This window comes from Eleutherodactylus coqui, chromosome 6 (assembly GCF_035609145.1).
Source record: "Eleutherodactylus coqui strain aEleCoq1 chromosome 6, aEleCoq1.hap1, whole genome shotgun sequence".
NCBI classification, from domain to species: Eukaryota; Metazoa; Chordata; class Amphibia; order Anura; family Eleutherodactylidae; genus Eleutherodactylus; species Eleutherodactylus coqui.
Window position 1 is genome coordinate 126705889 of NC_089842.1, and position 22457 is coordinate 126728345.

Genomic DNA, 22457 nt, shown 5'->3' on the forward strand with positions numbered 1-22457 from the left:
TTCAGTATTATGCACTTTAACTAGAGCCCTTTAAGATCAGCAGCCACACAGCACTCGGTAATGCTCATTACCCCTTCAGAGTGGTCCAAGAATTTGTTTAAAAATGTTAACAAAATAATAATGTGCAAGTTATCGTCTAGGAGACCCTTCACATGTGCAGAACATTTCAGCAAGATGCACATAAAGACGCAGAAGATTCTACACCAAAATCCACAAGTATACAGGCGGGTAATGCAGCAGAAATCCGTAGCAGTAGACTAAGCTGCACATGTGAGGGGTCTTTAAGGGCTTTTCCACATGTACTAGAATTTGCAGCAGAATTAGCCTCTGTTGAAATCCACTTTGATGCAGAATTGCTGGTAGAATTAAACCATTTTCAACTCCACATCAAAATCAGTGTGTTAAACTTGGATTTTGGTGTGGTTTTTCGACATGATGGCAAATTCCACTGCAACTTCCAGTATGTGTTATAGAGCCCTAATACTTTGTATTACTTATGCTGATTTTGAGTTACATTATTTCATATACTCCTGTCACATCCAGAGCTGCATGCACAATACATGGAATTCTTCAAAACAGTATTTAATGACACCCAGTAAGCAGCTTAGTTGAACTTCATATTAAGAAAGGCTTTTCCTACATCAGGCTACTACAGAGTTAGGGCTCCTGCACACAGAGAGCTACACAGACAAAAATCACACACTTAAAAAACAAACGGCTATTAGAACCTATAGTTTCTATGGGATCATTGAGATTCCTTCACCTGAACGTTTCCCATAGGAATCCATTGGTTCTAATAGCCGTTTGTTTGTAAAGCACGTGATTTTTACGCACGTTGCTTCCCGCGTGAAAGAATCATAAGAATATATTCACATGGGCAATTTTCCCATGTAAGATTTGTATAAGGGCTCTTTCCCATGAGCGTATATCGGTCTGCTGTTTTCACGGTCAGTCAATATACGCTGTGCATCAGACCACATGGCCGTATTCTCGCGACGTAAAAGCGCCCAGACAGTGTTTTTACGTCAGGCCCAAAAGATAGTCCTGGAACTATCTTTTGGGTCGGAATACGTCGGCCACTGCATGGGCTCCTATGGGAGCCAATGACAGCGGCCAGAGAAGGGAGGTGTGAGGGAGTTTAGCAGTGTGATTCCAATGAGAGGGGGCGGGGTGGAGCTACACACCACTACCGCCCCGCCCCTCGTCTGCAGCCAGCATTGAGAGAAAGTGGGATGGGGCAGTGCTTAGCTCAGCTCCTGTCCTGCTCCCTCCCATTGGAATCCGCCGGAGGGGAGGAGAGAAGAGGTGAGCCGGCGAGGGGAAAGGGAAGGCAAAATGGCATGGCAGCCTCAGCGATTATGCGACGGGCCCCATGCCATGTGAACGGGCGCACAAACGTTAGATTTGTGCGCCCATTTACTAGCTTTTACGCCCCAGATGGTAGCATATATCAGTTGGCCGTGAAAACAGTGGGCCATATACGCTCATGGGAATGAAGTCTAATTCTGAGATGGACAGAATTCACTTAGGAAAAGAACCCATTCATTTGAAGAAGTTTATTCACATAAGCGATTTTTCAATCGGGCTGATTGTCAGAGTTTAAAAAATTAGCTGCATGTCCTGTTTTTGGGTAATTCCTTTTCATGAATTGTTCATTATTTTCTATGGGAGCATTAAAAAATTGCACCACACTCGCTAGTCATGTGATTTTTATGCGAGTGGATGCATTTTTAAAGCATTTTACTATTGAAACCAAATGTGATTTTTTTTTTTCATGCCCATGAAAGACGGATGTAGAGATGTTCAAAATTGTGCTTTTTTATTGCAAAAACGCATCGTACACACAGGAAAATTGCAGTGAATTGAAGGTAAAACATTTTTTCACTTACCTACATAAAACTCGCCTGGGTGATTATGGCCTAATCGGTTATCCCTTCTACCACAATGTGTACCAGTAGCTGTGTACTGACTGAAAATACATCAGAGGTCCTGCAGTCATAGAATTCTGCTTAAGGCTTCCTACACACTGCCGAGCGCGATATCAGTCAGTGGCCCAATATGGCCCTCATAAACATGCGAGGTACCCTTGGATGCAAGGCGCTTTTCTGTCAAAAACACCTCCAATCACTTCTGGAAAGTTGCAGCTTTCAGCCTCGGCAGAGGATCGGCAAGCGTCTTCCGTTGTTTGCAATGGGAAAACTCGCACTCGCAATGTGTTTTATAGTCCCATCGAAAACAATGGGCGATGTGTTCTGAGGAACGCAAAAAGATAGAACATTCCAAAAAGAAAAAATGCTCATGTATATGACTCCATTCAAAAGAATAGGGTTAGTATTCATGCTAGATTTGTGCGTCTCACAAAGCACAAATCTCGCAGGATTTTCTCGGCCATGTGAATGCGGCCTAAAAGGTATGTTCACCTTTTCATTTTTGCATATAAAATGTATCTACCTTCACTTAAACTACTTATGTTGATCTGATTCTGAGTTACATCCTGTATTATACTCCAGAGCTGCACTCACTATTCTGCTGGTGGAGTCACTGTGTACATACATTACATTACTTATCCTGTACTGATCCTGAGTTACATCCTGTATTATACTCCAGAGCTGCACTCACTATTCTGCTAGTGGAGTCACTGTGCACATACATTACATTACTTATCCTGTACTGATCCTGAGTTACATCCTGTATTATACTCCAGAGCTGCACTCACTATTCTGCTGGTGGAGTCACTGTGTACATAGATTACATTACTTATCCTATACTGATCCTGAGTTACATCCTGCATTATACTCCAGAGCTGCACTCCCTATTCTGCTTGTGGAGTCACTGTGCACATACATTACATTACTTATCCTGTACTCATCCTGAGTTACATCCTGTATTATACTCCAGAGCTGTACTTACTATTCTGCTGGGGGAGTCAGTGTGTACATACATTACTTATCATGTACTGATCCTGAGTTACATCCTGTATTATACTTCAGAGCTGCACTCACTATTCTGCAAGTAGAATCACAGTGTATATTACATTAGTTACCTTGTAGTGATTCTGAGTTACATTCTGTATTATACTCCAAATCTCTAATCTGACTAATCTCACTATTTTGTTGGTTGTTATTGGAATTGGTAAACAACTTTGTAAGCAGACATTCCTCCCACATCTTAACTGAGCTCCAACAAACAATCAATGCTGGGAGATTTCAGCTCTGAAGCTGCAGAATAGTAATGTTATAGATAGTGACTCCACCATCAAAATAGTGAGTGCAGCTCTGGAGTATATAATGCACGATGTAACTCAGGATCAGTACAGGATAAGTAATGTAATGTATGTACACAGTGACTCCACCAGCAGAATAGTGAGTGCAGCCCTGGAGTATAATACAGGATGTAACTCAGGATCAGTACAGGATAAGTAATGTAATGTATGTACACAGTGACTCCACCAGCAGAATAGTGAGTGCAGCTCTGGAGTATAATACAGGATGTAACTCAGGATCAGTACAGGATAAGTAATGTAATGTATGTACACAGTGACTCCACCAGCAGAATAGTGAGTGCAGCTCTGGAGTATAATGCACGATGTTACTCTGTATCAGTACAGGATAAGTAATGTCATGTATGATTTCTTTCACATTTCTAACCTCTGGATACATTGTTCACACTAATATTTAGCAGGTAGATGACTGAACATTATATTCTCTCCATCCAGGACATTCACCTGTCCACACTAGTCTCTGCAAGTCTGTTATTCATAATCGCTAATGCCCCCACACCCCCTGAGAATCCATTGTGCCTGGAGTTGGTGCCAATTTGCCGTGGGCAGCCATTGGCTGTCTCCGACAGCTGCTTCTGCATGATGGCCAAAGACACCTTATTAGAAGCCAAGAAGTCTTTCATGGAGATCATCTCCCCGGACATTCTCCTGCCGTCTGTTTCACTCTCATAGACGCCGTCTGTCTCTATGGATATGTTGCGCCTTGTTTGTACATTTCCCGGTACCACCACATTCCTCTTCGACCTAAATATTTTTCTTTGGCATTTTTGGCAGCAGCGACATTCTAGTTTTTTTAATATCCAGTTAACGCATTGTTTAATGACTATGGAGATGACATTGAATAGAGAATAAATACAGCACACCCCCATGAAAATGAATATAAAGTTACCGCATCGGTAAAGTCCTTGGTTCTCGTATTTGGCTTTTTGGCTACTGACCATGTCCCCGAATCCTATAGTGCTGAAGGCAACAAAGCAAAAGTAGAGGGAGTCAAAGTATCCCCATCCTTCAATAGGTGAATACATGGCGGAGGCACAGCAGGATATAATAATGGATGCCAGGCATAATATAAGCATCACATAATACACCGATGGCTTCCATCCCGCCAGACTGTCCACTTCAGAGTTACCTGATCCTCTTCGTGTTTCTTGGGGCATGCCATCTTTCCTCCTGAGCTGCCTGCCGTGACAGGATTTCATCACATAAGCAATGACTGTAATTAGACGCTCCAGGAAAAGGTTAAAAAACAAGATGGTGGCAGCACATCCTATGAGGCCATAGAAAATCAGGAAAATCTTGCCGGTAATGGTGGCTGGAGTTGTCATGCCGAACCCTGTAATGTAAGAAGAGGACAGCAGGTGAAGACAAGACAGTAGCTGCGTACATCTAGAACATGAGCTGGAGGAAACACCAGATGACGCTGACTTGTTTTGCGCTGTTGTCACGTTCGTATTTCATTACAGGGATCTAAATTGAATTAGGGTCTAAGAAGCCACGTTCCTCCCTGAGCAAAATGTCCTATCAATTCATCTCTAAGTATTCATTACAGAGTAATCCCGCTAATTATGCCTTGTGGCAGCCCTGAAGGATTCATGATTGGAAAGTTATGATTGTTACTGAACAAAGGGAATCTGCTGAGAAAAAAAGAAAACATTTTCCCAACACAAATTAATGATAGTCAAATGTCATTAGTAGCTTGAGTCGCAACTTGCACTTATAATAGAAGAGATGTCATGCTCCATACAGAATCACCATCATTCACTAGTATTTTGATTTCTTACAGGGCCATACTCCCTCCATCCCACCCCCTCCCAAAAAAAGCTTAAAGCGCCTGAAAACATGAGCTCCTGAGTTGTCCTCTTGTGTGCGTTTTTTTTGTGACTAATGGCCACCATAAGAGTGCTTATATGGGGTTGTGACACAGACTTGATATAGTATATTAATCTTCAGTGTTACGCAGCATTCAATCCTCTTGGCTCCCTTGAAGGGGTTGGGGGTGTTACATAGTTTCATACTGTCATTGTTACTTTAGATTTTGTATAGGGGATTATGTACTTTTAGAGGGCAGGATCAGAGAAATTAGAATTTGGGGTGCAAAAGAGCAAGAAGCAAGAAGCCAGGCAGTTAGGAGTGGCAGGTCGTTTCTCCACAGAGCAATGCTGTGCAGCGTTTGTATACTGGGTCTAATGTATCATTTTGTTTTTGTAGGAGAAGTGGTATACTGGGTTACCAGTTGGAATTTACTTTTGTGGGATAATGCTATTACCAATACTAACTCCTCTGGTCCACTCCTACCGACATATTTCAGGTAACTTGGTGAAGCAAGTTTTGAGTGTCGTTTTGGTTAAGATTAAGAACTGTTCTGCTTGGTTAGAATAAATGGTTTGCCTCATCATGGCTTCATCACCTGGTTTCAGACATTTCCCTGGACTCTCCAGTGCAACCCTTGCAGCGGAGGCCTCTTCCTAACTAGATCTCTGGTGGACCCAATGTGGCCTAAGCCTGGGCCAGAGCTATACTCAGCAGTGTTACTGATTATGGAGGAAGATCCAGCAGAGGTAAGTCTGAGCAAGTGCAGGTTGAGATCATAGAGTGATCAGCCACCGGCTCTTCTACACCCTCCCAACTGCTGCTCAGCCTGTGTCTCAGTTTTTACTGTACTCCTGGAATACTATTTATAGTTAATCAATTTTTATTGAAAAAAATGTGTTTTAGCAAAACCAGAAAAAGACGATTTTCCTGACAAATGATATTTTCAATATCTAGCACTTAACATATCACCTATTACGTCAGAACCCAGTCTATTGATTAGAGGTGATAAATTCCTCATTAGACTACTAAATCTCCATCAATTTCAACCTCCATTGAATGAACCGAGAATTGTAGTTCTCTAAACCCAACTCTGAGCTTTCCTATATTGTAGCTCCTAGTATGACTACCCAAATTAAAATATCCTAATAGGGAAAGGGAGGGGAAAAAAACAAACAAAAAAACCCCCACACCATGCACACATCAGTGGAATAGAAGTGATACTCAATATAAGGATTGATAAAGGGGGAGATATTAGTCTATGACCATGCAGAGTTATCCCTCCTCAATCACCAATGTACCGATCCTAAACAACTGCCTGCAACTTTCCAATCTATCTCCAAAATTTCGAGGATCTCTGGAAATGTATCCAGAGACTCCAAATGCGTATAAACTTTTCCCGACCGTCCTTCTCCTCTGGCACCATTTCCTCCATAGTCCTCAACTCATTAACCTCCTACATCTATTCGACTGTTGTCGGGATCTTTTGTGTTTTCCAATATCTAGGTATGACTGAGTGTGCGGCTGTTAAAAAGAAACGCAGAAGATCTTTTTTGATGGTAGACATTGAGCCAGGTAACATAGACAAGAGAACTATCTGTGGAGAGGGAGTAATAGAGCGTTTCGTAATCTCCTTGTAAGTGGAGAAGACTATATCCCTAAAAGGCGCAACGTTAGGACAATTCCACCAAATATGCAGCATGGTTCCTATTTCCCTATCACACCTCCAGCAATTCGGGGAGACTGCGAGGAAAATGGAATACAACAGAGCTGGACACCTGTACCATCCCTGGGTTCTATTTCACATCTAAGATCCTTTTCCCACTTTTTCATGAAGGCAGGGTCCCAATCAAAGGTATTCTCCATAATCTCTTGGTAAATCTTAGATAGACGGGGGTGATTCCTTGGTAAACAAGGTTTTGAAAGGAGTAAGTGGAGTCGTGAAGATTGATTGGATTTAAGGCAGTGTGCCAATTGCATACATGAGAACCATGGCAGCGATTTTTCGGGTTGTGATGCTCTTAACTTCTCGCATGTTGTTACCCCTATATTTCTCAAAATCTGATACATTCTGACGTCATTTGTTATTGACCAACCCAGCAAGTTGGAAATCTCCTGGCAGGAGAAAAATCCGGGTTACAAAATAAAGTGGTTAATGGCCCTTCTTTTTGGACAACGCAAATCTTATCACTGCATTGTCCCATAATTTCAAGAAATCTACAGGAAAAGGTGGATGCTCAATAGTATTGGGTCTCAATGTTTGCGCTAGCCAGAGTAAGCCCCATACTTTTGTTTCCAACAAATCCTCCTCCAATCTCAGCCATTGTTTGGAGTCACTGTCAAAATGCCAGTCAAGCAGGCACATTACTACGGAGGTCAGGTGAAAAGTCCTAAGGTCAGGTAGACCCGCTCCTCCCTTACCCCTGCTGGAATACTATTTATGACATTTTATAGGAGTTTTCTGGGACTTTAATGTTGATGATCTACTCTTAGTATTTACTGATCAGTTGAACTCCTAAACACAGTACCATGCATGTATGGTTGGTGCTGTCCCTGGTACTTGTAGCTCAGTCCCATTCAATAGAATGGGAATGAGCTGCAGTATCAGGCACAGCCACAACTGTATGTACGGTACTAGAACTTGGTAAACAATGTAGGGGCATGGTGCTTGCTGAAGTATACAGAAACATCATTCAGGACCCCTCAATCAAGTAATGAAAGTCTATCCTATCAACAGCCATAGTTTTAGTAAACCCCTATAAGTTGCCTTATATAGAGATAAGTTTGGACCATACAGCTGACAACGATCACTCCTACTTCTCCCCCATTAACATGCACTATCAGCTCAAGTGCTGAAATAAGTAATATAATAATAATCATTATTACTTATTACATCATTAACAATAATAATAGCTCATCATCTGCCGTGAAGCAGCAGACAGCTCTGCTGTGCAGCCTTGATGAGGACAATGTGCAGATGTTCTCCAGCTTGTCACATAGTGACAGGTCAAGGGAACCCACAGTGTCATGCAGACTGCCGTCTCCTTGTTACATCATAATCATTTGCTGCTCTTGAACCTGAAGTGACAAAGGCCAGTGAACATCCCATAATGAAAACTGAGGCACTTTGGCCTTCACATTGAGCTGATTGTCTGTTATGGTGTGCAACAAAGTCTAAAACGATATTTACAAGCAAAATTTTACAGGGATCAGCCCTATTCTCATTTGCACAAGGAAAGACAAGAAGTAACGGGATGAAACTGAAAGGGGGGAGACACAGATTAGATATTAGGGCTCCTACTCACTTGCATATTTTTAACGCTGCGTTTTTTTAATGCAAATGTCATTGGGACTTTCTAATGTTAAAAACTAGAGTTGAGTGAACATACCTTACCGAGCTTGATGCTCGTTCGAGTATTAGCGTACTCGATGGTGCTCGTTACTTGAACGAGCATCAAGCCGTGTTCGACCCCGCCCCAGTTTTTGGCTTCTCCCGCTGTGACATCCCTGTTATGGCCCCTCCCCGCCACAGCGCACGTCATTGGTGAGAAAGAGACGAACCTAGAAAAAAAAAAAAATAAATAAATAAATAAATAAAAAAATCGGCACCCGGCGTCCCACATACAAAAATGCTCAAGTCTCCCATTGTAGTCAATGGGGTTCGTTACTCGAGTAGAGCTCTCGAATTTTATGAAAAGCTCGACTCGGATAACGCGGACTCGAGCATTTGGGTGCTCGCTCATCTCTTAAAAACGCATCACACAAAAATCACAAAGCACAAACTCGCAATGCATTTTTCACATTAGAAAGTCTCATTGACATTGGTGTTAAAAAAACGCAGGGTTAATGCAGCGTTAAAAAAACGCAAGTCGGTAGGAGCCCTTCGAAAAAACTTTCTGATAGTGAGGGTGATCAATGAGTGGAACAGGTTACCACGGGAGGCGGTGAGTTCTCCTCCAACGGAAGTGTTCAAACAAAGGCTGGACAGATATCTGTCTGGGATGATTTAGTAAATCCTGCACTGAGCAGGGGGTTGGACCTGGTGACCCTGGAGGTCTCTTCCAACTCTACCATTCTATGATTCCTTAGGCAACTCCCATTATTGAGGCTCCTCCCCTTAGTCTATGTGCAATGGTTTTCTGATAATATTGTATTTCTCACTGGAGTTTTAGCTCCTTGTAGTTTATAATCTTCTGTACTTGTACACCGTCCCGTAGGGAGACCCCGGACACCTGACATACGTGGGGAGCTGGGAGGGTAAAGTGATGGCTTGTCATGGCAGCACTTACCAAACTCCTTTCAAAGAGGGATAACACACAAGCCAAGGCTAGAGTATGACAAAGACCCCAATGGGGTCGAAACGTAGCAAGATTTTGGCGGAATAAATTACTGCTTTGCATTACGCCCAGGATGCTGCCATTCCTTTATTGAGACATTGGAGTATATCTTTTTAGGGTTTCTGGAGCTCTTACCCCTGCATGTTTGGCGTGCATCCTATTGACTTGTTAGTCATCTTTAATAGGTTTAAAAATCCTGAGGAGTGCTGGGAGTTAATCGAAGTCAAGTATAGAGTATAACTGCAGGCCACCAAAGACACCCCTAGGATAGCGAATGCCAATACACAGGATAATGAGGGTAGTAGTTGTTACAGGTGACGCCACCATTCCTACACACTGGAATAATCCTCGGCGAACAAATGTAGACAGAGACAGTCTCTTGAGTACCACGGGTCCCTAGGAATGGTTGGAGCCCGACATCAACTTTTACTTTGGTAAACTTGGAAATAATTATTACAAAGCAGTTCAATCAGAGATTTTTACAGTGCAGGCAAATGACTTTCAAATGTATTAAAGATTATTCTATTGCAGTATTCCAACCCCAACTTGAAGATGCGTGGGTGTGACAGTAAAGGGTGTACCTCTACACGGTGATCCTGGCTCTGGACGGCCCCATAGGAAGATTAGACTTGATTAGTACCTCTGCACTGACCTTGTCTTGAGGAATTACTTCAAAATGCTCTCTTATTCTTCGGGCTCACTCCATTCACATTCAGAACACAATCAGCATGGGAAATTTCTCCTCCACTTCCATCTTCACTACAAGGAAGCTGAAGGTGCTTCCACGTGGCTCTGTGTTGTAGACTCTCTCAGCAGACAAGATAGAAGACCTCTTTCCCGCTCTCAAGCGCTCTTATTTATACCCTCTCTCATACCACATTACATGACAAACTTGATATATTTACAAGCAGACATTAACCTCTCAAGTGCTGCAGCTGTGCAACACACACACTGGAAATGATGAGACAGATTTTGCACAGTGCATCAACATAAGACAAACATGTATGACATTTATGGAGGGGACCAGGATGATGTGCTGGGCCACTACACTTGTTGTATAATCAGCTCTTCATGTACTGGGTGTTTGCTAAGCTTGTGCTTGCATACAGCAGCCAATCTTAAAGGGGTTGTCCCGCGCCGAACGGGGGGGCTATTGAAAAAAAAAAAAACCCGATGCAGGCATAAAAAAAACAAACCGTCCAGTACTTACCCGAATCCCCGCGCTCCGGCGACTTCTGACTTACCTTGTGAAGATGGCCGCCGGGATCTTCACCCTCGGTGGACCGCAGGTCTTCTGTGCGGTCCATTGCCGATTCCAGCCTCCTGATTGGCTGGAATCGGCACACGTGATGGGGCGGAGCTACGAGGAGCCGCTCTCCGGCACGAGCGGCCCCATTCAGAAGGGAGAAGACCGGACTGCGCAAGCGCGTCTAATCGGGCGATTAGACGCTGAAGATTAGACGGCACCATGGAGACGGGGACGCTAGCAACGGAACAGGTAAGTGAATAACTTCTGTATGGCTCATAATTAATGCACAATGTACATTACAAAGTGCATTAATATGGCCATACAGAAGTGTATACCCCTACTTTGTTTCGCGGGACAACCCCTTTAACAAGCACAACTGCACTAAAAAAGCATGGAGAAGTTACACAGTGGCTTCCTGACACAGGAGATGGATTTTGGACTACCAAAGACTCCAATACACAATGCAACGACTGCGAGCTGGAGTCACTGATCATAGCTGTTCCTCAATGAAGCAGAGCTAAAATGTAAAGTATTTGAGAGGGACAAAAGTAGCAGTCTGAGCCTTCTGATGAGACAGGAGGGGGATTTCAGACTACTATAGACTCTTATAGACAGTATAGCTATGTGTGAGTCACCAATTACAGCTTGTGCTTGAAGTACTGTTTGAGATCTGTAACACAGTGATATGAACAAAGCACCCTAGAAAACAAAAATATAAAGAGTGAAATTTGCTGAGTGATGAAGATTAGAGTTCAGGTCCAATGACTCTTCAGATCCCACACACTAACCTGCACCAGTATCATTATCATGTCTTTGTGAAATATTACAATTTAAGTTTTTTCTGGACTTCCCCTTTAAGAGTTTCCCATTCTATCAGCACAGCCAATCAGAAAATTTTCTACAAGTGGGGGTTACCAAGGGGAAACCTGAAAACAAAAAAGATAAACAATCGCAGGATAATAGATGCTGCAGCTGAAACCTCCTTGAGGGTTTGGAATTAGCTGCTTCTATTGTTGCCTGAATGAGAAAATGAATTACAATCGAACAAAAAAATTATTGAAATATTTAACTCTTTGGTGTACGATAACAAACAAAACCCTGATTGATTATATCAGTCCATCTCATATATATAAATGAGGTGAGGGAACAAAATTGTCTCCTAAGGGCATATGTACCATAGTGGCAAGTAATCCATCTGTTATTGGGCACTTGGAGAGAGGGGCCCATGCCTTGATGATCCTGTGCCTCTTGGGGAGGGCTCTGGAGTACACTGCTGTAATTCGTTGGAGGCTGTTGTTGATAACTGGCCTACTTTATACAATAGAGCCATAGTTATAAACAACTGTGCCATTTAATCATTATGACGCAGGTATTGCTGCATTCTCCTGCACCCTGTGTCTCCCTGAGGATCTACTGCTATTTTTCTAAAGACAGTATAAAAGCCAAGAAATCACTTTAAAAAGAATTTCTTCTTAAGTTCTGCGGCAGAATGTTACCTCCACACAGAAATGTCAACATCTCTTTCCCCAAGGTGAAGATTCCACTAAGAGTAAAGGGAGAATAGAAGTCACATGGAAGTGGATGGCAACAACAGTGCAGTCCCCAACCCTGGAAAGTCACAACAGAGAATGACACAGGACTCTCCCGAAATACTCTGTGTTGCTGGAGCCTATGCACTTCCAATATTTAACTCTCAGCCTGTGACCTCCCACTAGAGCAGCACACACAGCCCTGTCCCTGTAGCTCCTTGAAGCTTCACATCCAGCAGATTAGAATTTCATTAAAATACTGATACTGTTAATCAGAACTTGTGCCTCAGATCGTCAGACACGAATGTTTCTCCCTCATAGATAACTTTTCCATCTAAACATCAATGGTTACCGTGGAAACAAGCTGCAAATGCAAATATGGGCACCTTGGAGGAAGAACTGGGTACTCAAGGCGAAATGCCAAGAATTAACCCTTTAGTAACATCCTCCGTATATATCTGGTTATGCCACCAGAAACATGTAAGGCACAGGGATAGCAGGAGTTCAGGAGTTGAATGTGCGCTACCTTCAGTGGATGTTGGATGTATGTTATAGTTGATACTCTACTGCCTCTGATCCCGACCGTTAAACCCAGTTAGACAGCGAGTACTTAATGTATTGTCTGTTATTTTTTAACCCAGAGACATAATACAGTACAATCAGATGATTGTATGGTCACCTCCCCCCTAGGGGGACTAAAAAAAGGGTATAAATAAAAGTTGAATAAAATGTTCAAAAATACACAAAAATTCCCTTTCCTCCTTTGCAAAAAAAACATTATTGCGTGAAAATAAAATATTTTTTATGTTAAGTACTGAGCAAAAGTTTTAGGCAGGTGTGGAAAAAATGCAGCAAAGTAAGAATGCTTTCCAAAATGCAAATGTTAATTTTAAGTTTATTTTGTCAATTAAAATGCAAAGTGCATGAACAGAAAGGAAATCAATATTTGGTGCGACCGGTCATGGTCTTCAAAACAGCATCAATTCTTCTAGGGCACACTTGCTCAAAAGCCTCCGATGCACTAGTGTTTTTTTTTTATCCATGTGTCCGGCATGAAAAAACGTCCGACACACTTGGCAGCATAAAGACCCATATTATTCAATGAAGCAGCACATACTACTGACTTTTTTTTTCATGTTGGCACAGATTGCGTGAAAAAACTCCTTGTATGTCCTTTTCTTGTCTGTATCAAGGACGAGAATTAGGACATGAAATTGCATGACAATGTGCTGGCTGTTCATATATTGGACAGCACATAGGCATGTGACCATGGGGTGACCAAGGCAAGTTGTGCCTGAGCCTCGGGCGGAACTGTGACACAGGGTAAGGGGTCTTTCACACAAGCGCATTTACGGCGCTTTTTCATTCCCAGGCGTATATACGCGCCCATGAGAGGCATTAATTTTCAATGAATCCCTTCACAAGGGCGATTAGGCTGCATGTAAATACGCTGCCAACGTGAAAATTAGAATATATACACAGCCAGTGCGTATACGCTCAGCCAAAACATAGTTCTGGAACTATGTTTCGGACAATATATGCTGGCGGGTCATATAGACTCCTATGGGAGCGGGGAAAGAGAAGGTAGGGGGAGGCATTTATGCAGCGTCCAATGCTGCGAAAAGCTTACAGGTGCTTCTATATAGGAACTGGAAGGCATCCCGAGGATTTTAGCAGAGCGAAGGTTTTCCGGGGTGCGGCGTATTTTTTTTTGCTAAAAACGACGCTTACAGTCATGTGAATAAGTGAGAAAATGCTGTCCGTGATCGCGGAAAAATGCCCATTCAGGCGCTTATATGGAGCGGCCGTGAAAACGGAAAAACTCAGTCGCCATATATGCACTCATGTGAAAGAGCCCTAAATCTTTAGGTAGCCAAAGTCAGGGATTTTGCAGGATTATAGTCAGGTGTATGATTAACCAATTATACTAGAAAGGTGACAATGATAATCATTTTCATATGCAGGTTGAAACACAGTCATTAACTGAAATTGAAAATTCTGTAAAGGCTTAAAACTGGGAGAGGAACGGCCAAACTCTGCTACAAAGGTGGGGTTGTGGAAGACAGTTTCATGTCACAGGTCATAGACCATGGAAAGACTGAGCACAGCAACAAGACACAGCAACTGCATCAGCAAAGTCTCTCCAAAAAGATTTCAGAGCAGACTGGGGTTCCAATATGTGCTGTTCAAGCTCTTTTGAAGAAGCACAAAGAAAAAGGCAATGCTGAGGACCTTATTTGCAGTGGTCGGTCAAGGAAATATAATGCAGCAGATACAACCTATAAATATACTAGACAACACACAAATATACACCTACAAATAAATATACCCTGAAACGAGTAAAATGATACATACTTTATTATAAAATACCTGAAAGATGGCACAAACTCATATGAAGGCACATCACAGATATAATTAATTACATAACATGATCAAACGAGTACTATAATCAGTAAAATAGTAAACTGCAAGAGCAATAAAAATCCAGCACCCTGATATAGGAAAATTACATGTAATGACATAAAAGATACAGAATCGGATGACAACTGCACGCCGCAACTCCATTGAAAACAATTTAGTGTACTCATTTTACACTGTCTAGTTTTTGCTAAAGTGTATGCAAAATACTATTTTGCATACTAGCAAAAAATAAACGTGGGGAGGAGAGGGCGAAATTTTCTCGAGCACCGCGTGGTGCTCGCTTGAGTAACGAGTACTTTCGAGTAAGCTAATGCTCGAACGAGCATGCTCGCTCATCTCTAGTAACTAGCTTAATTAGTTTCCTGTGTTCTACTCCCCTGTGCAAATGCGCAAGCAAATACAGTATGCTGTGTATTTTTTTTCTAGCGACAGTACAGCGAACAGAAAAAACACATTTGTGAACAAACTCATTGAAATCAATGGGTTCTATTCACTGCATATTGCGTGTGAATCCGGCCTCATAAAAATCGTTCAACATGAATACACGGACAATCCCTGTGAGAGCAGCCTGAACGCCCAGCGATCGTTGTGCACTCTCTGTAAAACAATCCCTGAGTAGAATTTCAATAAGCTCTGCCCGACTTGGGTGCGCTACATACAAACAGCGGCTTCTACAGTAATTATCGTCAGGAAGCATCTCACTTGGCCGTCTGTGAAGCTCAAGGCTGCTGGATAAAAGCACAAGGTCTTCTTGGTTACATAATTATGGGAACGTCTCGCTACTCCCAGGTGGTTTCAGTGCACAAAGCACAGACATGCTCATACAGCACAGGTTCTCTTTCATGTGAGGCCACTGGGAGCTGCCGAGATGTGAGGAGCATGCTGTTCCTACAAGGTTTTCCTGCAGGATTACAGAAAACAGCTGTCAGCATCGAGGATCACGGAAAATATCACCATTCATGCTGCAATTTTCACTTCCGATCCTCCGTTGTGATGGACCCTTGTTAAGCTTGAAAACTCAATAACATTAAAGGGGCTCTCTACTAAATAAAGCTTCATCACTATGTAATGAAAACCCTTTTAGCTTTCTAATTCCATTTTCAAGACCTCTGCTTGCTACAAATGATTGGATGAAATACATAAATAAGACTAAAAACCGATCAAATGTCAGGAAATAACCAGTCAAGAATCATTGTCATCAATGCGCTCACCATAACAACTACCATGGAAGCTGCCATGGTCATCCAGCTTTTCTAAAGTCCTGAATAGCACATTTTCTTGAATTTTCAAAATTTACTGAACATTTAAGCACAACTGTCATTTAGGAGTCTAAGGAACCTTTCACACTGGTCAGAATATTCCTCAACAGTGTTGCAGAATATGACGACCCTAAATTCCACACCAAAATCCACACTGCTATCTGTACATTTTGATGCAGAATTGCCGGCAGAATTCTGCTATTTTCAATTCTGCATCAAAATCCGCACATTAGCAGAACATTATGCCGCAGGAAGACATATTTTGCAACACTGTTGCAGAATATTTTGTTTTATGTGAAAGGTCCCTTAGGCCTCTTGTCCACAGCATAAATGGATTTACAAAATCTGCATGCGTGTCCCGCGCCCGTAGGGAATCATTGGGCAGCCGCAGTTAATTAAATACCTGCGGATGTCATTTTCCCTGGCGTGCAGATCACACACGCGGGAAGACAACCCCCCGCATGCTCCATTTTTATGTGGTTTTCCCGCACAGGCGGCTGCTGTGGATTCCATTGAAGCCAATGAAAGCCATCTGGATCCGTGGCACGTCTGCAGCTGTCACTGCGTCTGTACCACGAGAAAGCAGGAGTTTAAAAAAATAAAAGAAGGCATGGCACATGCGCGCGGCATGTCACCGGCGTCCCAAGCGCATCCGCCGTGCAGAAGAAAGAAGATCCAGCCGCAACGGAGGAGAGCCCCGCAGCATACGGACAGGTGAGTAAAATGTATTTTTTGGCCTCATGTCTGCGGGCCGGGTGAAATCGGCTGCGGGATTCTGCATGGGTAAACCGTGCGGGCCTGTGAACATGAGGCCTAAGGGCGCCTACCCACTTGTGATTTTCTTTCCTTTGCATTTAGCGTTTTTTCTGAAGAGCAATTAGGATAGAATGTGTTCTTGTCCACTTGCGTTTTTTTTTCCGGTCCGTTGCAATTTTTAACATAGGAACTGTCAGTTGCATATGTGTCCTTATTTTTCTCTTAATGCACCCATGAATGTCAATGGACATTAACGGAAAAGGCGCGAAAAAGCCACGAAAAAGCCGTGAAAAAGCCGCGGAAAACGCTGCGTTTTTCACGCACGAAAATCGCAAGCACCAGTGGGTAGGCGCCCTAAGGGTGACTACCCACTACAGTTTTTTTTCCCGCGTTTTCCGCCGCGTTTTCGCGGCTTTTCCATTAATTTCCATTGACTTTCATGGGTGCATTAGGAGAAAAATAAGGACACATATGCAACTGACAGTTCCTATGTTAAAAAACACAACGCAACGCAAAAAAAAACGCCAGTGGACAGGAGTACATTCAATTCTAATTGCTCTTGAGAAAAAACGCAAAACGCAAAGAAAAAAAAAAAATCGCCAGTGGGTGGGCGCCCTAAGGGTGCATTCACACGAACGTATATTGGCTGGGTTTTCACCCCCAGCCGAAATACGGCGTCTCTCTCTGCAGGGGGAGGAGGCTGGAAGAGTCGGGAGCAGTGCTCTGAGCTCCCGCCCCCTCTCTGCCTCCTCTCCACACCCCTGCACTATTTGCAATGAGAGAAGGTGGAACGGGGCAGGGCTAAGTTCCAGGAATTAGCCCCACCCCGTCCCGCCTCTCCTCATTCGAAATAGTGCAGGGTGGCGGAGAGGAGGCAGAGAGGGTGCGGGAGCTCAGAGCACTGCTCCTAGCTCTTCCAGCCTCCTCCCCTACAGAGAGAGACGCCGTATTTCGGCTGAGCGTGAAAACCCAGCCGATATACGTTTGTGTGAATGCACCCCAAGGGTGCTGTCACCTGCAGATTTTGTTGTGGAATTAAAAAGGACTTTAAACATGCATGCAATTCTGCATCAAAATCTGCAGTTAGAGCTACGTATTTTAGTGTGGAGTTCCAGAGCTGTGGATTTTGAAGCATCCTGTATGCCAATTCCAGCCCATATGAAAGCTGTACATGGTGTGGTGCAATGCCATGCGAGGCGTCCCATTAAAAACAATGGGAAACACTCTGCGACCCTCTGCTGCAGCTGTCAACCAAGCCGTAAAATCGCTATTTCCCCGAAGTTATGCAGGTTGGCAAATGCGATATTGGGCCGTGATCTATAGCCCAATATTGCACTCGCCAGTGTGAAATTAGCCTAAAGGTGCTTTCACATGGGGCAGAATTAGTCCGCAGGTCGCAGCACAGATGCAGTTTTTGTCAACTAGGGCAGATTTTGTTATGTTTTTAACTGCAGAATGCGTCCTGCAGAACATCTTGTGGAAGTTATTGCATTTTTTCCACAGACTTCAATTGCAGACTTACATCTCATATATGTTAGAAATCCACAACAGCTATTCCACAAAACATCGTTAATTCTGCAGCAAAAGGCTTTTCTGAATTTAATTTTCGGAATTTAATCTTGCGGTTTTCAAGTAAAGACATGGATTTTTAACAGGTGCGGAATTCTAGCTCCATAGGGATAACATTGCGGTGCAGAAATCTCCACATGGACTCATTCCATCTCGGGTGAAAACATCCTATATGTTGCTGCGTTATCAGAAGTCTAAAGACCTATCAGCGGTATTGCTCATCTCAGTCTAAATTGCACCTCTATGATCAGATCTTCCCTTAATCTTTGTTGCAGACTTGGAATAATCAGGAGAAAATCATCCTCCTTGATAATCTTTCTAGGCTTTACATTCTCAACATTTATTCAGAATTGTATTACCCTCGAGAATTGTAATTTATTATAGAATATGAGTATTTTCCTCTAGTCGTCTGATATCAATCACCAGCCTATAGACAAGGAGTTCGCTGATTAACCCCTTCAGAACAAATCAAGAACTGCCTACAATGTAATCGAATCACAGCAGCAGCACAAATCTTTCTCCTGTCCTTACAATCTGTTACAGCGTTTCGGTGCAGGTAAAATGTATCAGTCTGAAGTCTAGTGTTGAACTGTATAGACTACAATTAGTCTATACAGAATTAGGCCTCCTATCCACAGGCGTAGTGATATCCTGCGGCAGATCTCCGCCACGGGAGCTGCTGCCCGGAAGCAGGTGAGAGCTGACAGCTCTCCGCGCTGAGTCTGACAGATAGGCTCACCGCGGAGAATCGTGGCATGCCACGATATAGATCCCGCGAGCGGAGAATCGCTATGATTCTTCGCTCATGGACACCGGCCCTGTGCTTTCCATAGCAACGCTATGGGAAGCTTCAGACAGCGTGATTCGCCGGTGATTTACCGCCAGCAAATCATTGCCCATAGATAGGAGCCTTTACGCAGCCCGATATCACATTCGCCCCTGTGAAATTGGCCTAAAGCGGGCTTCACACGACCGGATTCCTATTTTGGAATCTGTGATTAACTTCTGTGCCAAGGATCCACAGCAAATCGCATGCATCGAAAGGCATGTCAAAACGTTTTTTCCCCCTCACACTCGTGGATACAAATTGCATATTTTGTAAGCGAAGGAAAAACTGCAGTATGCTCTATTTTGCATTGAAGTCAATGGAGGCCACCTGACCCGCAGCCCATACACAATTAACATTCTGTATGGGCCGCGGGTACTCACGTCATCACTAAGCGATGGCGTGGGAAATACAAACATAAAAAAAAAACCTGTATTGCGCATGACCGATGGCGATCCGCAATACAGAATGATCAGGTACGCAGGGTTGCTGGTCGGCTTCACAGCCGGAATCCACTGTGAGATCCCACATGCGGAATTCGACCCGATGAGAGCAGGACTAAGGATTTACAAGATTTGCTACCTCGAAATGTAAACAAAAGGGTTCTTATTCTTCAAAATGGCGAGAAACTGAAACACAAACTATATTAGAATGCTTTAGAACTTTTTATTACACAAAAACATAAAACCAAATAATTCTTCTAATCTCTAATCACTGTTACATCTGAAAAATAGAATTCAAGAACTAGAGTAAGGCTGGGTTGACACAAGGTGGATTTGCCGCGGAAATTCCGAGCGGAATTTCCGCGCGGCAAATCCACGCCTGCGTCCGCTAATCTCGGGATTAGCCAGCCATGTGAATGAGATTTCTCAGAAATCTCGTCCACACGGGGCGGCCAATCCGCTGCGGTTAATCCAGCCGAAACCACGGCTTTGCCGACCGCAGCATGTCCATTCTTTTTTCTTTCCGCTGCGGCCGCGCTCTCCTCTATGAGAGCGCCGGCCGCAGCGGAAGAGCAAGTGGCTGGGCCGCATCAAAGCTGCCGCGGGTTTTCCTGCGGCGCTTCTCCCGGTGGAAATCTTGCGGTTTCTGCTGCGGCCAAACCGCAAGATTTCCGGCGGGAATCTGCCCCGTGTGACCCCAGTCTAAAAACTGCACAGAGCAGCTAAAGGAATATAATTGCCTGAAATGTGTATAAGGCCGCGGGCGGGTTTGCATTGCTGAATCCGGATGAGCACCCATTGCACGCTATGGCGAAACGCAATTTCCTCTACACGAGCGGAAATCGATTGCGATTTTCCACTCGTTGTGGAGAAATCACAGCATGATGCAATTCTGTGCAGATTCCGCACTGACAGCTTCCATTCAAGTCAATGGAAGCCACCCGACCTGTGACCCTTCTGCAATCATCATTGCGGAATAGTCACAGGATCTGCGTCATCACCTAGTGACAGCGCAGCATAATCTGCACTGCGCATGTGCGCCGGCTGGCACATCCACACCACAGATTAAAAGACAGTGGAAAGGTACAGGGGTCACTGGCTGGGCACAGTGTAGGATTCTGCTGCGGAATCCGACCTGTCCGTGTGCAGATGGCCTGACCCTTCTACCTGTTTTCTGCAATGGCCTGAAGAAGCCTCCAAGACTTCTTCCACACAACCGCATGTAATTTTACGCTCAGCTGTATGCCGCTAAAAATTGCACTGCGCATGTGCGCCGGCTGGCACCTCCGCACCACAGATTAAAAGACGGTGGACAGGTACAGGGGTCACTGGCTGGGCACAGTGTAGGATTCTGCTGCGGGATCCCGCACTCGGAATCCGACCTGTCCGTGTGCAGATGGCCTGACCCTTCTACCTGTTCTCTGCAATGGCCTGAAAAAGCCTCCAAGACCTCTTCCACACAACCGCATGTAATTTTACGCTCAGCCGTATGCCGTTAAAAATTGCATGAATGAAGAATAGCTGAGATCAAGTCCCAATCTTAATTAGGGTTTTCTTTGCCAATACGCTGTAGCCGCCCGTGTGAATGGACAAAAAATACGCTGCAGCGCGGAGATCCCGCGGTCGGCAGAAATCCTTGGAATGACTGCTAATGGTAAAATAGGGCCAGCTGTCTTCTTTTTCCAGAGTTGAACACAGCTAGACTCCCTCCCTCTCCTTTTTTTTCAGCTCCCATAGAAGTCTATGAGAGTCTCCAGCGTATCTTGGCAAAAGATAGGACAAGACCTGTCTTTTCACGCACCATATACAAATGGTTGCCGTTTTCAGTTGTCAATGTCCTATTTTTTGTGGCACACCCAAAAATGGTTCATCTGAATTAATACATTGGAATCCAATGTTTCAGATAGTCACGATTTTTGGACACAACTGCAATAGCTGCGTATATAGGTTCATGTGAATAAGACAAACATTCACAAAATGCTGCGTTCGAAATCGAGGCGTTTTACAGCGAATTTGAGTGCCGTTTTTAAACGCATGCCACAGTGCCATTGTGATTGGTGATGAGGTGCGTTAAAAAATGCGAAAATGCACAAAAAAAAGAACAAAAATCGCTCCTTTTTAAAGCCACGTCTGAGCGCAGGTCTGCGTGGCCCCATAGATATCGATGGGAGCGCTGTACTGCAATTAGCACAGCATTTGGGACGCCGTGCTAATCACGGTAAAAAGCAGTGTGAGTGAGAGTGGCCTAACTCTACAACACTTCCTCTCCTCTCAGGAAGCATGGAAGGCACTTGTGTCCTCAGACAATGGTCTCCGCTGCTCCTCCACCTTCACCAGCCTGAACCTGCAGGTACAAATTATCCAATTTCCCACTGTTACATTAGTATCACACTGCTAGGATCCTCCAGTTCCCCCCCCCCCCTCGCACCATTCTCTATCAGGACACATTTACAGGTCTCCTAGGCAGTGTGATATTCTGCCAGATATTCTCAAGCCACCAGCTCCCAAAAGGAAAAAATCATGTCTGATCCTCACAGAAGTCTTGAAGTGTAACTGTAACCAAAATCCATCATCTAATTAATATGTTGATGTACCGCTGGAGACTCCGCTGCATCGCATTGCGATCAGACATTTATTAGATCCGCACACCTATTACTACAGTAAGGTTTCACACAAATATTTGCGCCGTGTTTTTGCACAGCAGGTGTTTCAGATTTGTACGCGTAACTGAATTTTCTATTGTAGCCTTGCGTGCGCAAATCATGAGCACGCAAAAAAATTACAGCCACGGTCCCCTACATTGAAATGGCTAATTAGCCTAATTAATAATTTCATATGTTCTGTTTCAATGCACAGAACATGCTGCGCGCTCTCTTTGTGCCACAGAATTGTGTACCAAAATTCTACACTTATGGATGAACCCACTGAAATCAATGGGTTCCGTTTACTGCATATTTCGCGTGCAAATTTTTGGGGTAC

At 43.8% G+C, this 22457-nt stretch overlaps 1 protein-coding gene across 1 annotated transcript in view; it reads right to left on the reverse strand.

Moving 5' to 3' along the window:
- Window positions 1–3671: 3671 nt before the first annotated feature.
- The window catches only part of KCNK13 (potassium two pore domain channel subfamily K member 13), a 67947-nt gene continuing 49161 nt past the window's right edge, over window positions 3672–22457 (reverse strand). Inside the window, exon 2 of the mRNA XM_066605748.1 lies at window positions 3672–4613. Within this exon, the coding sequence (XP_066461845.1) occupies window positions 3721–4613 (893 nt within the window). The 3' untranslated portion in view covers window positions 3672–3720. The remainder of the gene's footprint in view (window positions 4614–22457) is intronic.